General features: G+C 58.1%; 1 protein-coding gene across 1 annotated transcript in view; it reads left to right on the top strand.

Moving 5' to 3' along the window:
- Positions 1-5,113: 5,113 nt before the first annotated feature.
- Positions 5,114-17,126, top strand: part of IKZF1 (IKAROS family zinc finger 1) — an 87,292-nt gene continuing 75,279 nt past the window's right edge. Inside the window, exons 1-2 of the mRNA XM_062178155.1 lie at positions 5,114-5,159; positions 17,005-17,058. Of these exons, the coding sequence (XP_062034139.1) occupies positions 17,019-17,058 (40 nt within the window). The 5' untranslated portion in view covers positions 5,114-5,159; positions 17,005-17,018. The remainder of the gene's footprint in view (positions 5,160-17,004; positions 17,059-17,126) is intronic.

Raw genomic sequence — 17,126 nt, forward strand, 5'->3', positions numbered from 1 at the left:
AGAGTGGCACCAAGCATGATGCCAAGGTTTCAGCCCCAGCTGGTGCCAGAGCTATCGAATGAGGCCAAGGGGGCTGCAGCCCTGCAGCTTCGAGGGGAGGGGTCCGGGGGACATGAGAACCTCCACAGGCCCATTCGACCTCCAGGGAGACGGCGCAGGGGTGGCGACGTACGCCAGCCTGAGTTCCAGAAGGCGGTCCGAAATGCAGATGCAGGCCTTTGCAGAGGTCGGGACAGAGGTGGCTGGGAAACAGATCCCGGGAGGCCCTCACGGGACTCACCGGAGGGGCAGGTCTGTCCAGGGCCTTCCCCAGGCCGCTCCAGCACCGTGGGCAGGAGTCAGAGGGGGAGCAGCGAGCGACACAGGCGAGAATCCAGGCAAGCGTGGGGTCCTGCGTGTCTGCTCGGGAACACAGGCGGGTTCCGAGGAAACATTAGTGGGAGCTTTGTGTCACGGTCCCTTACTGCCCTGCTGACCGGCTGCACCCATGGAGAGCTCCTCCTTCGAAGCTCTCCTCAAGGACCGAAACAGCCTCCTGGCAGCTCCCTCAGCCCAGCCCCAGCGGAGAACCTGGGAGCACCCTTTGGGCTCTGGTGGGTGGGGAGCACCCACCGTGTCCTGACTTTGCTGGACGGCTGCTCTAAACATCTTCCCGGAGGACAGGGTAGCAACATGGGTCCCCAGGGGGCCCCTCACTTCCCTGCTGACAGCAAACATGGGATTCACGCATTCCCTCTCCGTGGAGATGAGACTCGGAGCCTCCGTGCAGATCAGTGACTCACCAGGCGGGGCGGGGCAGACACCAAGGCTTTCAGGACTCTCCTCCATGGGGCTCTGTGCCTCTGTTGCTGCCGTTGTCATCCAGATGACAAACCGCTACTATTCCTGGCTTACAGGGGACCCTAGCAACGCACCACACTACTGCACCCAAGCAGTTTGACTCCGAGGCTGTCACCCAGCCACGCCCGGTGGAGTGGCCCTCGCTGAGCCCCAGGTCCTCAGGGGAGAGCGAGACAGCAGTCTCCACATTGTCAGGTGGAGAGGACGCTGGGGGCAGAGGGGAGTCTGTGAGGCTTTGGCTAATTCTCCCTTTGGGGAGAGATCTTCTCATGAGCCCCCCACTCACCCTTCTTCCATTCCCTCTTCCCTCTGAGTGTTCTGGATCCACCCCAGCTCAGCAACTACAGAGCACTGTCTTTGTGGTTCCGAGCACTGGGTCCGAACTTATCAAGATGTGTTTTACATCCAAATGCCATTGTGAAGTTGTCCATGGACGCCTCCAGACTGTAAGCCCCTTGGGGGGGCGAGACTATGCATTCCTGTGGCTGCCTGTATCTCAAACGCCACCTGTACAGTGCACGCCTGCCCAATAAACCAATGCCGGCCACCAGCACAAGCTTGGCTCCAGAAATGGGGCAGCCATCCCCTTCCTGGCCGGCAAGATTGGTCTCTGTCTCTCTTAACTCTGAACTTGCCCTGTCTTTGCTGAAGGCATTTTCAGAGACTTTTCATCAGCAAGCATTTGTGTAGATCTCCCTGCTCCAAATCACTGTGTCTGACACAGCTGATTCCTTCTCTAACCAAAGGATGCCCATGGACAAAATTCTGCCTTTGGAGAATCCAAGTGCATTTCTCTTACAAACAGCAAAGGGAACGAGGGGCAGAGTCGTCAGGAAGTGGGTGTGGGAGCTGCAGCGTGTTCTCGATTCAAAGGTGCAGTGGTCGGCAGCGTGTGTGAATTTCTGTTTCAAAATCAGAAGACGGAGGTGCCAGGGCAGAGGCCGTGAGCACACCCGCACCAGGGGCCCAGGCTCTGGCCAGCTGCCCTGGGGTTCTCCCCTGCGGCTGCACCATCACCTGCAGCACAAGGCAGCAACAGGGCTGGAGGGAGACCAGAGGAAAGAGTCAGGAATGGAGCGGGGCTGGGGGGATGCTTGCCAGTTTGCAGAAACAGAGACCTGGAAGCGGAGAGAGCATGAAAACTGGGAAACAGAACCCTGACAGGCAGAGCCCTGCTGCAGGAGCTTCGCCAGCCTGGCGCTTCCTTCTCTGTTCACCCCCAGTTTCAGAGGGAACCCCATGTGTTCCCTTAGATCAGCACTGAAGAGAGACCATCAGAGTTTCTTTAAATAAAGAAATAAGCTCTTCTTGGTACCGAGACCTATCCTCACTGCTGCCCAACCACATGAATGCACATTTCAACTCTGTCTAAGGCATTTTTTTAATTGAAAAAAAAATGCGCTTGTGGTCCTGCTTTTGTGCTTTGTCTCGTAGAGTTTCACCTGGTTCTGTCACACCACTGTGAGGTCAGAACGCTCTGCAGACACTGAAGTCTGGCAGGTGCAGGAACTTTCCCCAAACTCACACAGTGAGCGAGGAAACCCTCAGCACAGTCCGTCACCTCTGCTGCCGTTGGACTTGAGAAAACTCACTCTTTCAGTAACCTCTCAGTCTGCTGGGACCTGTCCTGCTGGCTTTGTCACGGTCCTGAGTGCCGATTCCACAGGTGGCCCTCATTCATTTGATGGTAACACTCTCAAGAGAATAAGTTAGCCATTATTGCCTGAATAAATTGAACTACTTAACACCTGGACATTGTGACCATGGCACTATGTATCATTGATATCTAAATGAACCAAAATGACGATAGACATAAAGTGGAAAGTTTCATGATGTCTCAGTTCCCCCAAATGTGTTTGCCCTCAGTTTGGCCCCTCCTGTTGTCTCTGAGGCTTCAGCAGTTGATGCAAGCAGCCCCCCAAGGGCTCCAGGGCGTCTGGTCACACACACCAGGCTGCAGCCTGGCAATCCTCCAGCTCCTACCTGCCCCGGGGGCCAGTGAGCACCTGTGCCTGGCGTGAGCTTCCCATCCAGAGGGTGATGACGAATAAACAGTGACTGGGCAAATGGCAAGATCTTCCTTTTAGGATCTGCTAAACTCACACACCATCGCAAGAGGAGGCTGACATATCATAGGTGATGGGGAAACAGCTTGGGAGGTCGAGGACCTCGGTCAGACCCCCAAAGTGCCTGTGCCCTTGGGCTCTGCTCTGACGCCCCAGAGGACATGCTTTGGTGGCATGGAGGGCTCTGGGCCCAGTGCTGGGGACCAAGGCACTAGTTTACAGAGACTGCTGGGAGCTCAGGGTATTGTGCCTCTGCCTAGACAGCACTGTTCACGGATCTAGGGGACCTGCTTCCTTCATCCTGGCCTGGGTCACTGGGTGGAGGGAAGTACACGGAATCACACCCAGGGGCCCTTTGCTGGCCCAGCCTGCTCCAGCAGCAGGAGTGTGCTATGGGGGTCTGTCTGGCCCACGGAGAGGTTGGGGTTCGCTAGGTGGTCCAGGAAGGATTTGGGCACCAGCTCTTCGGGGCTCACGGTGGGCAGAGGGGACTTCTCCCAAGGCAGCACTAGGGTGCGTGGGCCCGGCCATGGCAGCCCCCCAGTCAGGCCCAGCATCCCAGGGATACTGGCCCCTTCTCAGTGCCCCAAGTGACATTTCCCGCCGGTTCCCTATGCACAGCTGAGCTCTCCACCTGGGAGGTCCGCGCCTTCATCGCGGCTGCTTCCTTCAAGGAGCTACGTTGCCATGCACGCACGCTGGAGACTCATTGCTCCGTGGCCTCCCTGGCGCCCGGCGGGGACCTGGCTGCTTCCGGGGAATTCAGGATCCGGCCTCTCCTCCCTCCTGGCCTTGGCCCTGCTCGCTCCAGCGAGGCCTGGCTGGTAGAATGCAAGGGGCGCGCTGTCGGAGGCGCATCCCTGTCTGCACCCAGGAGCGCTGGGTCGCGTGGCGACCAGGGGGCTGCGGGGTGGCCTCTGCCCGCGGCCGCCCCGCCACACCCGCGAGCGCGCGCGGGCCGCGATGGAAGGCGCCATCCTCACTTCTGCCGCGAGCGGGTGGGAGGGAAGCCACGAGAGGTATTCCATTGGTTGTCTGGGAAAATCAGTAGCGCCTTCCCCTCGCTTGCGGAGGATCAACTTTTCCCACCCCTCGGGTGGGCACTGGGATCCTGGGGCCCGAACTCGAACGCGGGAGCCAAGGGAACTCCCTTCCCAGGGCCATGGAGCTGGGAGGGCGGCGAGCGCTCCCACACGCGCGTGAAGTGCTTCACGGTGTCCTGAGTCCCTCCGGTCCCCTCGCGGGCCGAGGGCGCGGGTGCCCCGGGCCACCTGGCGGCCAGGGCGCAGGGGTAGCCGGCGGCGCGTGTCCCCTCCTCCCGTCGGGCCCGCACGTGTCGCCGGCGCCGCGCCCCCAACAGCTTCCGCGCGGGTCCCGCAGCGCCGCGGCCGAACTGGGCTGCGGGGCCCGCGGGCAGAGCGCCCGCCGCCGCATCCCGCGCTGGGCCGTGGTGCGATGCTGCGCTGGAATGAGGAAGCGCGGCGGCGAGGGGAGGGCCCGGACGCGCTGCGCGCGGGGGTGGCGGCGGCGCGCCGAGCGGGCCGGGCGCGGGCGAGCGGGCTGCAGCCGCCGGCGGCACCAGCAGGTACGGCCCGCACCCCGCGGCCCTGGATCGGGGCTGGCTGGAGCCCCGCGCGGCCGCAAAGTTTGCGCGCGCGGCCCCGCCAACCCCGGAGTTGCTGTCCCGACGGGCGCGCCGCGGGCTGGGAGCCGGGGGCGGGGACGGGACGGCGCGCCCCTCTCCGCATCCCCCGAGCACCCGGCTCCGTGTCCCGGAACCGCGAGCCCCGCGGCGGTCGCGGCTTGAGCGCGGGGCTCGCGGAGCAGGGCGCGGGCGGCGCGCGCAACCCCGAAGTTAGTGGCGCGCGGGGCGGGACGGCGAGCTCGCGGCTGGCGCAGGTGGCTGGGCGCGGGCGGCGGGCGCCAGGTGCTGGCCCGCGGGCGGCGCTGTGCGCGCGGGGCAGCCGGGCGGCCGAGTGCGCGGAGCCGGGCCGGAGCCGGCGGGGGCGGGGAGTGCGGCGGAGAAATGGGGAACCTTGCGAGTGAGCAACTTCAGGAAGTCGTTGTGAAAGGGCGCAGGGGAGAGCTCCGAGGGAGCCGGGCGCTCTGACAAGTGCCTGGGCGGCCGCGCCTGCTGCGTCTCGGCGGGCGGAGCGCAGGCGAGCCCGGGCGAGGCGGGCGAGGCGCGCTGGGCAGAGCGAGCCCCGGCCGGAGGATCAGGCTTGGCCCGCAAAGCGCGACGCTGAACTCCACGTGAGTTTTTCCGAGTTGGATCCCAGTCGGGGAACTTGGGGGTAATTGGCGGATTCAGAAAACAGCGCAGGAAGGAGAAAGAGCGGGCGGGCGGATCCGCGGTCCCAGGCGTGGCGCAAGTGCGGGGCACCCAGTGGTGTGGCCTGGGCGTATTTAAAGGTAAACGCCGGTTCGGAGCGGGTCCCCCGGAGTCAGCCGCGCTGAAGTCATTTGTAAAGGCTTTGCGTATTTTGGGGGTGCGCGCGTTTTGCTTACTCTGTAGCATTACACTGGGTCCGAGCCCGGTTTCTGCGCACTGGGCATTGCTCCGGGGTTGGAAAGTTTGTGCCCTCGCCGACTGCGGGCTGTGTTCCGCGGACGCCGGCGGCTGCACTCAAAGGGTTGCTGTCAGCTCGCCCGGCGAGGCTGCGATTCCTCGGGACTCTAGTGGGGCCGCCAGGGCTTTCAAACCCTGAGAATCGCATGCAGAGACCCCGTGGGTGGCTGGTCCGTGCGGTGCAGCCTCCGCTGTCGCCGGCGAGGGCTGGAGCCCTCCGGTAGTGGGTTTCCGCGCCGTGCGCCCCGCTGGGTCACCACGCGCGTCTGCGCCCCGAGCTGCGCCGCGGCGGTTGCGGCTTTGAGATGCCTCGTCCTGGCTTCCAGAGCGAGGTGGTGCCGAAGAAGTAATTCCGTTAAAACAGAGGAACCTGTGCAAATTGGAAATACTTCGTACGGGTTGTGTTTAAACTTGCGTGGAAATTCAAGCGCTTTTAGGGGGGCATAGTAGCTGGGAGGCAGGGGAAGAGCCGCAGGGACGTGGCAGGGCTTCTCCGAGGTCTTTGTGTGACTGTGCAGCGAGGTTAGTGGACTGGTCCTTTACCCGGGACTCTGACAAGTGACGATTGAACAGTTACTGTAGGACAAGGTGTGCAGGTTTTTTCGGCAGATTATTTAGGATGTGGCCAAAGATTTAAACAGAGACAAGTAAGAGTGCCAGGAAGACACACCTGCTTCCACTGCTGTGCCTTTGTGTGCCGAACATGGTAGAGAAATAGCGTGGACTCACACATGATTATAAACCGCGAGTCCCATTGTAAAACTATACCATTCTGGTTTGAGAGAGTGTTTCTAATTTCAGAATTTTCCCATGAACGTGTGTGCTCTTGCCTTTTTTTTTTTTTTTTTTCATGGAAATACAGAAAGGTGGTTCCTGGTCCTGCAGGTGACCAGACGTTGTGGGTGAAGCAGTTCTGTTTTCTTCCCCTCTTGTTCCATGGTGCTAGGTGAAGGTGCAGGTTCGAGACTCTGCGGTGCTTGTGTGTTTAAGTTGTCCGTGTTTTAGTTCCAATGCTGAGTCTTGGAAAACTGCACCTCCGCCAAAATTCATGGGCTGCATGGCAATGGCAGCCACCGTGCTGGCCTCACAGGGACCCCCCAGGGGCCTCAGATCCCAGGGTCTCAAAGGAAAAGCAGACGGCGACGCCCCTCGCAGCTGTTTCTGTGTTAGAAATGAAAATCGTGGTGAAGGCCTTGGCCAGGTCTCAGCTCAGCCGAGCCACAGGGCAGGGCTTCTTCCTGACCTGACCCGAGGCTTAGAGGTTGAAGAAGGTGGCTCCTCGGTGAGGGGCATTTTTTCCCCTTAATTTGGATTTGTGTGTTTTGCGTTTGATGAATGTGGTGGTACATTGTCAATATAAATGTGAAAGCTGCTGAGATGTGAACGAGTGCTAGACCTGTGTAGAGTGGGTGCTCTGTGTGTCTCTGTATCAGGATTATGGGTATACCGGTAACTGGCAGAGGCAAGGAAAGGCCGTGTGCATACTCACACACACACACACAGCATGGGCTGGGAGACGCATGGGCAGTGTCGGTGAGCTTTATCATCAGGCAGGCCTGAGTGGTAAAACCCCTTCCTGTTTCATTGTTTTACAGTTTTACTGAAATAAATGGATTTTTAATGGTGACGTTAGGCATAAATGGTGTCAGTGTTTTGAGCGTCTGCAGAGTTTCGTGTGTTCCTGTAACTACGGGGAGCCCAGAGTTGGTCAGGCACGGCAGCGCTGAGTGGCGGCGTCTTCCCCTGTGTCAGGAAGGAACAGCGCTGGGAAATGAGTGCCGGCTCTTGTGTTGGAAGGGAGATAGGTGTTAGTGGACGCAGCTCAGAGGAAGTCAGCCCGGAGCCCCTCGGTTCTCTGGCCGCGGGCCCTGGCTGGCCGCTGGTTTCTAAGAGTGACGGGCGTGGCTGGCCTCGTGGCTCCTGCCTCTGGCTCACTGTGGACTCGGCTCCTGTATTCACATCGGCAGGGCCTCACAGCAGTTTCGTCCCACATGTGTGAGCTGTACGAGCAACAAGTGACCGGCTTGGAGGCTGCGGAGGGAGAAACCTGAACGTGCTCACATCTCGACACAGCCCTTGGCTTTTGCTCCAGAGGCGCAGGCAGCTTTGGAAGGAGTCATGGGATCCTTGTGTCTCGGGGTCAGCGCCGCACACTCGGTGTCCACAGGAGGCACGTGGGAGGCCTGAGGCTCTGCCAGGGACTGAGCGCGCCCAGACCCCAGCCCCGGCGACAGCAACACCACTGTTGAGGCTGAGGCACCCACTGCTCGCTCGCACCGCTGACCTGTGTGGCCAGTGGCTTCAGTGTGTTTCTGTGGAGTTTAGCAGGTGGCTCCATCCTCAGGCTGCCTTGTTCAGGTCCTAGGCTGTGTGAGAGCACTTCTAAAAGCTCATGGAAGCTGGGATTGGAAGATAAGCTTATTCTGGTGCAGAATTTTTTGGGAAATTCATGCATCATTTTTGCATGGAACACATTTCCCAACAACTTTTTGAAGATCCCTTATCTATAGGAATTCAAAATTGTTTTTACCCGAACAAATCCAGCTTTTCAGTCTGCTGCCTGCGGCCTTCGTGGAGCCCCCTTGCAGGTCCCGGTCCCTCCATGTTCAGCGCTATCACTTAGGCGTGCTCGCCTGATGGCATTTTTTACCCGTCTCATGCTATTCTTAAAGCACCTGTGGATGTGGTCAAGCAGTCAGGGAAGTGCTGCCCATCACAAGTGAGACGTGGCTGCTGGCGAAGGCAGGTCCTCAGAAGGTGCAGGGGCCAGGCCCTGGGGTGGGCGTCCCTGGCAGCTCCCCTGGGGGGTCCGCTGAGAGCAGGCCGGGCCGTTCTTCCTCTGTGCTTCCCTGCCCTGGCCTGTGTAGATAGGAGGTGCCCAGGTGTCTCTGCCACCACCTGGGGAGAAACCGCGGCTGGTGGTCACGGACCGGGGCCGCTTGCCCGCCAGGTCGCAGGCCTGGGGTCTCTCCCCTCCTGAGGCCATGGCTGCCTGTGGGGAACTCACAATTCCTGTTGACTACACCAGCACCCTTTTCCGCCCCTAGCCTCACACAACAGACGTCCCAATAATTTCTGAACTGGGTCTGGTTGGGACAGGAAGCGCAGGCTCCCTTCCTGTGTGCGTTTTCCTGCGAGAAGAGCAGCTGCCCGCCGGTTTGCATATTTGGCGGAGGTCCCACCTTCCCCTGCGCCGGCGGACAGCGAAGCCAGCAGCGGGACCTGGCCGAGGAGGGTGCGGGAGCGGCTGCACCCAGGTCCTCCGTCCCTCCCTGTGGCTGCGAGGCAAGGGCAGCGCCCGGTGGCCTGGAGGAGGCCGGAGCGTGTGGGTGAGTGCCCCCCGGTCCCTGCCATGCTGGCGTGTGGGACGGCCCCCCGGCCGGCTGTCTGGGGTGATGGAGAGCCTCGTTATGCCCCGTCTGCCTGCTCGGCTGTCACTGTGCCCCATGCTCCACCTCCTGGGCGCTCATGGCGCCCGGTGCCGCCTAATGAATGGCTTCAATGGGCCCTAATTAGCACAGAGGTGCTGTCTTCGTTTTTCTCTCGTTCAAGTGTGCAGACTCATTTTTCCCTGGCAAGCAGCTCACTGCTAATGTAAATCTGACTCCCTTCCCGCCATGGTCGCCCCAGAAGTCAGCAGCAATGGGTAGATGGGAGGTCTGCGGCCAGCACAGTGGTGTTGGAAGGCGGAAGCCAGCGCTGCTCTGTCTGCCTGCTGCTCTGTCTTCCTCTCTCGGCTCCCTCCCTGCCCTCTGTCCTCTGAACTTGCGGGGTTTGTGCTCGACTGCTCGGAGAGCAGGGAACAACGTCAAAGGTTAGTGAGTGGTTCACACCACACGTATGGCAGTGCGTTTTCTGTGCTGTTTTGGAGCTCGCGGGCTGGAAGCTACACCGCGAGGCGTTCTCTGTGAGTCTGAAAAGCGCACTGGTGTTTGGATTGCAGTCTTTTGCTAAAGCCCTGAGTGGCACCGTGTGTGTGCTTGCTGGATTTTAGTATCTTTGTGTTCTTGTATCAGATTCTCACTGTCAAACTTGGGGAACATTGAATTCCACAAAAGGCACCTCCCTACACCTCATGGGGAAAATGGTTCGTTTCACGTGTTTCATGAACATGAGGGTGACCTGCACTTCCCTCCTGTGCGTTTAGTGGAAAGAGTCAGAGACCCTTAGTGCCAGCCACGCTCTTCTCTGGAGGGCCCTGTCCACTTCGTGCTGAGTCCTGTGTGGGCACAGGTGAGAGCGTGCCCAGAGCGACGCGCGGTGAGAACGTGCCGCTTCGTTCCGGACGCCGCTTCAGTACGGGAGCGCCCGCTGCCAGTCATCTTGGGTCGGTTGGCGATAAGGCAGTCAATGGCACTGAACAATGGTTTGGAAATTGCCAGAACTTCTCCATGATCCGTGTGTCCCCTTTCCTTTGAGGTTGTCTATATCTGCCTGCATAGAGCAGACAAGGCTTTAATAAAACAGTTAACCTGCTTAAAAAAAAAAAAAAAAAAAAAAAGAACGCTTAAAGCAAAACATCGAAAATGCGGAAAACCCTGGCAGGAGTGTTTGAAATGCGTTTCCCTGTCTTCTGCGCTCTGGTAGACGTGAGCATTTTCTGCCTGAATCCAGATAAAGACGCACACAAATGAGGAAGCTGGCAGGTTCTGTGAGGGCTTTCTGAGGGCCCCTTCCCTGGGGTCTGCACAGGGCCTTCGCAGGCTGAAAGAGGAGGGTTCCAGGGTTGGTGAACAGTCCCCGCTGGGCCAGATCCTCACCTTCCACAGGGACCTTGTTACCTGGCCTGTGGCTTGGGCGCCAACAGCCCATGGTGCTTCCAGCTTTGGCTGAGAGGACCCGGCGCTGCGCTCTCACGGGATCACGTAGAACTTCCTTGCTAGGGTGATCCAACTCCTGCTGCACACAGTCCAGTGATGCTGTTCCCTGTCGTGCCTTCTCTGGGGCCCTAAATTCCTGTTACCTAGTGACTGACACATGGACCTGTCCCTTGACCCCTCGGCGATGTGGCTGGTTTCACCTCCAGCCCTTGAAGGTGGGGCGAGCGGGTGAATTTCCAAATACCAAGGCCACAAGAGAACACGCTTCCTTGCAGGAACCTGATTTCTGTGCCACAGTCCATGTCCTCCGAGCAGAGCTCTAGAATGTTTTACAGTGGCCTTGGAGACCGCATCTCGTTTCTGTCGGCCCTGGCCGATCAGTTCATGGTTGACGTAAAGAGAGCTGAGCTCAGAATTCAGTGACCCTGGAAGCCACGTGGCCTGCCCCAACTCGGACAGGGCAGTCGGGGTGTCTGTGTGTCTTCCTCTTCTTGGGGCCAAGGCCAAGTGTCTCTGGCTACAGCCGTCGGCTGGCCCAGAGCAGCCTGTGGCGCTGCCAGGAGTGGGAGGGCAGCGGCGCACCCAGGTGACGTTTGGCCTGGAATGCGTGTTCTCTCTGTGTGTGCCCAGCACATCGGCGGTGGAGACCGCAGGAAGCGAAGAGTTTATGTGTACCCAGGAAATGATCTTCAGTGAGCAAATCAACAAGAATTCCTCAGTTCTTTTAAAAGAGAGACGTGTGTGAGTTCATAAGCCGTGGGGTATTTATGTGGAGATCTGTGAAATTTTACTTCTTTGGGTCTAAGTAGAACGCAGTGCTTGCCAGATAAACTTGCAGAAGCGCTTCTGTGAGTGGAGGTCGAATGGCCTTGTAGACACTGCAGTGACAGGTGAACTTCTGGAGATGCTCTCAGTGTGCGGGTGGATTTTTCTAGCATGTACAGGTGTGACTTTGAGTTTAAAAAATGTCCACATGGAACTAGTGACTGTGCTGACTTCCCTACCAAGAAGGCGTGATGACACCGCATTGCCTTGCTGGGTAAAAACGTGAAAAACAGAGATAACAGAGATGGTGTCCCCTGCACCGCTGTGTCTCACAGCTCCAGATCCCGAGTATGATGCTGGTGGGGGAGGTCCGTGTCGTCTATTTGGGGGACGGTTTAAAGATCAGTGTTTAAAGGCTGAGGTCTCAGTTCCTGCCATGCATGAAGGTCCCCCAGAATCGGTAAGAGGGAAGAAGAAAACAATTCTAAACTTAGATTTCTTTTTTTTCTTAAGTGATGAAGTGTGAAAAGCCATTTACAATTGAGGAAGCTATTTAGGAAGTGGCCGATGCTGCTGGCCAGCCAGAGTCAGAAGAGCGAGTGTCGCTGCCAGGAGCCCGCAGGAGCATCTGGGAGCACCGGCCTCCTGTGGGGGTGGAGACCCCACGATGCGCCTGTGCCCGCAGCACAGGAGGGAGCCGCTTGGGGTCCAGCCCTGAGCCTCTTGCCATGGCCGAGATGTGAGCCCCGAGAACGGACCCAGCTCCATTGGGGTGCAGCATGGGCCTCTTGCCATGGCCGAGATGTGAGCCCCGAGAACGGACCCAGCTCCGCTTTCTCGGTTCTGGAGGGAACTCTCCATCCCCCTTGCGCCTCGCTCGGAGACAGGGGCCTCGGCCGTGGCGTTTGCAGTCCTCTCGTGGTCTTCAGCACCATGGTTTTCTCTGTTTTTTAAAGAGGCTTCCTCAGTTCCCTTTGACCCTTCCTCTTTTGCATATCAGTTCCTGCCCATAGGGAAAAAAAATGCGAGGACAGAATTGCACATCTGAGCTCATTCGCTCTCAGAAGGTTCACAGCAGCACAAACCGCGGAGTTTTCTGTGGCTGGGCTGGATGGGGGGGAGGGCGGCGTGAAAGCCAAATTAGATTCCTGCTTTCCTGTTTAAATCTTGTTTTTCATTGTTATTTGCACCAGCAAGGCTCTGTGGAATAATCATGAAAACGTGTAGATTGGCAGCTAATTTTTGAAAAATGAAAAGAATCAGCAACGAAATAAGAGTGCCCAGAAGTTTTTATGCGCTCCCAACCTGTTTTGTCAAATTGTTACGAAAACCTATACGGTCTCTTTGACCAGATACAAAGCCTTTGCCTGTCGCCTCGGTCTCCCTCGGACTGCTTCCTTTTTGAAGACACAGTGTAATTCACAGTGATATGATAGATTTGCAAACAGAAAGCCTACCAGCCTGGAGATGAAAGGGCTTGTCTCTGGGCAGGGATAATGTGTTTTATTAAAGAGATCTGGGACCCAACACATTTTAAAGAGCGCAGGCTTGGCCCGTGCTCCCCAGATCCTTCCAAATAAGCACCACTGGGGAGCTGAGGACGTAACCCCAGTGTCACTGTGGTGCAGCTTTGCCTGTTAGGGAGGGAACAGGCCACAGCACACACTGGACAGAGGGCCCAGCACTGTGTCACAGGAGCGCTGGGATGAGGTTGGCCTCCATGGCACCTGCTTGCTGTCTCCTAACATCTAAGTGGCATCCAGTCCTTGTCCGTCCCTCATTTGGAACCTGTGACCACCACACTCGTCTGTAAGGTTCCCGGGGCAGAGCAGTGGAGAGAAAGAGGCATCACCGTAAGTGGGTTACAGCTTCGCGTCTCAGCTCTGTTGCTGGCCGTGACCTTGGATAGGTTACGTCTGTCTTAGCCTTGGCGTTCTTCCCTGTAACGTGAGAGTGATGCTGTGGATCCCTTGGGGTTAACTCTGGGGGTTACAGATGCACATTTAGCAAATGGACACTGAATGCCCGCTCAGTGTGGAACCCTGTGCCAGACACTCGGATAAAGCAGTGGATGGGACACACGGGGTTCATGGTCGTGGGAGACTTAACAGTATGCCTCTCAAATTCCATGCTTAGTAGGGTACTTAGATGAAGCTGGCTAGTGCCCATGTCCTTCCTTTCCTAACTTTTCAAGGGCTGCACAAGGCATTTAGGATGCGTTAGGAAACAGGACTGGCCAGGGATCATCTTTGTAGGATCAGGGCAAGGGACAGGCGCTTGCCTAGAAAGCAAATAAGATCATGCGAGGCTGGGCCTCCTCACCTGGAAGTGCACCTGCCCAGGGCTGTTGGATGCTTCTCCCCAGGAGCCAGCCAGCTCCACCCCCCCCCCCCCGGCCACCTCCCACATTTGCAGAGTGCAAAGAGGAAGGCAGGGAGCATGGGTGGCTTCAGGCGGGGCCCATCCGTCCTCAGGGCCCCGCCGTGGTCCCACACAGGCTGTCGGCCACGCTCCCCTGCGCCCCAGGGCCCAGTGCTGTCTGCCCAGCCTCATGCCTGCTCCCACTTGTGCCTCTCTAAGGTGGTGATGTGCTGAGGGCTTCCAGCTGCAGCCCTGCAGCAGGTCCTGTTTGTTCCTGTTTGATGGGGGTGGGAAGGGGAGTAGAGGAAGAGAGACAGAGGTGGGGGGTAGGAGAGGAGACAGAGACTGCGTGAGGGAAGGAGAGAGGGAGACAGACATGGGAGGAGAGAGAGCTTAGGGAGACTTTAGACTGCCCGGGAAGCAGTGCAGAGAGGGTAGAGGAAGGGTGGACGTGGCCTGGAGCCCCTCCCTGCTCTCCTGGAGGGACAGCGACGGGCAGCCTCTGTCACGCTGGCCTGCACTTATCTCTGCATCTGTTTCCCCTTGTGCAAGGCTCAGAACTGCTTCCCCCGAGGCACAGTGAGCGCATGCATGTGCTGAGGCTGCACAGGTGAGAGTCTGCTGACAGAGGTGTCTGCCCTCCGCTTGTTCAGCTCTCGCCTGCAAAGCTGCGCGGCACAGCCACGGTGCTGGGGATGACTCCACCAGGGGTCTCCGTTCACAGATCCACCCTCTGGCTTTTGTTTGCCTGAAAGTGACCCCCGGACACAGGGGACACAGGAGTTCGCTATTGTGTTAACTTTTTGTCGCACATGAGCTCCTTTTCAGCTGAGATGGAACTTAAATTCCATTTCTACCTGGTGCGCCGCACTGCTTTCCTGTGGAAGAAGGGCGCTTAGTAGGTGTGTTCCAGGACAAAGATGGAGCCCAGCCAGTGCCCGCTAACAAGGGCTTGGACAGGAAGCACCAGCTGTCCTGGGTGAGCCGCGGCTCGGAATCAGGCCGCTTCCCCCGCCCTCAGTCCCGGTACTCGGTGATTCCTCTGATCCTGACCTGAAAGCAAAGTCACTTTTATAACAAAGTCATTGTGTTTTCATCCTAAAGGGTGTACCTTTGGGGCCTGGGGAAGTCTTGGAGGAGCTTCTCAAGTCACCCCTGCTGCCAGACAAGGCCCAGGCCACAGAATCCACAGGCCCCAAGGTAGATAAAAACATGAGGCTTTTACTGAGAAATGGGTTATTTCAAAACAGCTGTGCCGGCTGACATGCGCCAAGCCAGGATCCTTCTGAGCGGCCCCCCACCCCCACTGCACCCCAAGCTGCTCACTGGTCACAAGCCCACGAGGGGCCCGGATGTCCCAGAAGACGTGGCTGAAGGGGTGCGTGAGGGTGGACGTGAGGTGCATCGCAAGAGGGGCCTCCTGCTGCTATCCTGGGCCCACGCTCCTGCTGAGCCAGGCTGGCCCAGAGGAGGGCTCTCTGACCTCTGTGCCTTCTCCTGGTTCTCGGCCTTCCAGACGCCTCCCAGGGCAGGGCTGGACCCTGCGGGTCCTGGTGTGTAGTGCGTTCTCCCGTCTCACCGCCACGTGTGCAGTGGGACTTGGAGCTGGTTAATTCTCGCCGTAAAAGGCAGCCTCGAGGGTTACCCAGTGCCCTGCCACAGGGGTGGGGTTCTCTACGGGGTCTTGCGGGGGGCTCGGCTGCCTTAGGAAACCCTGTGCGTGTCCTGTTCTGTTCTGATGGAGCTGACCTGAGTGTACACGGTAAGGTATGGGTTAAGCAACCCGCCTGAGTGGTGTGTACCCATTAAAGTGTGATGACAGTATGCGTATTTGTTAAAAGGAAGCTTCTGTGTGGTATTCGTGGGAACCAGTCTTAGCAGTACATTTGGAATATATGACTATTTAGTACTCTGTTTTTGTCGAAAGCACAAAAGGACACAGAGGAGGAAAAAGCCCTCAGTGGTGGGAATTCTGGGCAGTTTCTTTCTTCAAGAAATCTGTAAAACACATCATGTGGGTAGCAGGAAGCGTGAAGTCAGATGAGCATCCCGCGTGGGAGAGGTTGTCCCCAGAGCACGGGAGTTGGGTGCACTTTCGCGGTCAGCTCTGGGCGTCTGGGCTGTGGCCGTGCAGTGCCAGCCTTGGCTCTCTCTGCAAGTGCACAGCCTAGGGAGGATTCTGCTCCCCTGAGTCTCGCGTCTGTGTCGTTGTCTGACGCTTCCCAAAGAGCCATCGCTTTCTGCCGTGGTTACAGCCGGCTCGTCACGCGGGTTTGGGGCCATGCTTGTGCCGCCTGGTGCTTGCCCCGGGAGGGCGTGTCTACCTCTGTGTGCTGGGGACCCTCACCCTGGGACTGAGTGGGTGGGGGCCGCGGGGCCTTTTGCTGGTCTGTGGCTCCCAGCCCTGGCTCGGCAATGCCTTCCAGAAACGGAGGGAGGCAGCTGCCCATCCAGGAGTGCTGCCTTCACGTCGTCCATGCTGCAGGCGAAGCCGTGCGTTCCGTGCGTGGCCTCCCAGAGTTCAGAGTGTGCGCCACCGGAGAGTCTGCAGCGTGGTCGGAGGTGTGAGGGCCCCAGATCCTCCATGGGTTCCGGTTCTCTGCTCACAGCAGACTCAGACCCAGAGGTGGCCCCTAAGGAAAAGGACCAGGTTCAGCGTGCTGGTGGCAAGGGGAGGGCTCCGCTGAGCGGCGGCTCGCAGAGCGGCAGGGAGCAGGTTTCCGTCCATGAAACTGCCAGGGTTGTGTGTCATGGGCGCCAGGGGCATCCGAGCTGCAGCCAAACACAGCACGCCCATGATGTGTACACCAGCACGGCCGGGGTCCCTCCCTAGCGTGTGCTGTGACTTGCAGTGCCACCAACCGACAGCATCTTCCCCAGCTGATTGCTTGAGAAGCCGGCTGTCTGTCGGCAGAGCGGCAGCTCTGGGCCCTCTCCCGGGCTCTGTGGGCCACCTGAGCTCCGCGTGTAAGATGCTGAGAAGGCTGGGGCGAGGCCTGAGAAGGAGCAAGGGGCCAGGGACAAAGACAGAGGCGCGGCGCGGCCCGTCTGCCAGGCACAGGTGTATTCATTATTGATGGAGGTGGTGCGGCGGCTGCTCGGTTATGCAGGCCTGCCTGGGTAAATGAGACATTCTTCAGCAAATTGCTTCGTTTTTTGATTGCTGATTGTACGCGTGTCACCAAGCTGACTCAAGGTTCATCGATGCATGCTCAGTAAATTAGAAAGAACATAACTATGGATCAGCCAAGAGAATGAATTCTGTGCCTACAATGACCCAGGGCCATTTAATTTTCTGCTTAATTTTGTTGCAGTCAGTTTGCATTTTGGGTTATTATGCAGTAGGAAATTAACAATAAATAACAAATTTGGTCCTCCTGTGCTTGTAATGATATTTTTATAAATCTTTGTAATGCTGTTTTTAAAAGGATCAGGGTCTGTGCCTGGCTGATACTCCTGCGAGTGTGCGAGGAGGAGAACGCATTATTCTTGCTGGATAACCTTGTTGTTAGATAGCGCAGGGGTCTCTCTCTTTTTCCCTCTCTCATATCTTACGAGTATTCTTGCTTCCTCTCTTTCTCAGATAACCTGAGGACAATGGATGCCGATGAGGGTCAAGACCTGTCGCAAGTTTCAGGTGAGAGCTTGAGAGATACCTGCGGGGGGGCAGAGCCAGCAGTACAGGCCTTGCTTTGCCCCTGGGGG

This window comes from Lepus europaeus, chromosome 20 (genome assembly GCF_033115175.1).
Source record: "Lepus europaeus isolate LE1 chromosome 20, mLepTim1.pri, whole genome shotgun sequence".
In the NCBI taxonomy this organism is placed as follows: domain Eukaryota; kingdom Metazoa; phylum Chordata; class Mammalia; order Lagomorpha; family Leporidae; genus Lepus; species Lepus europaeus.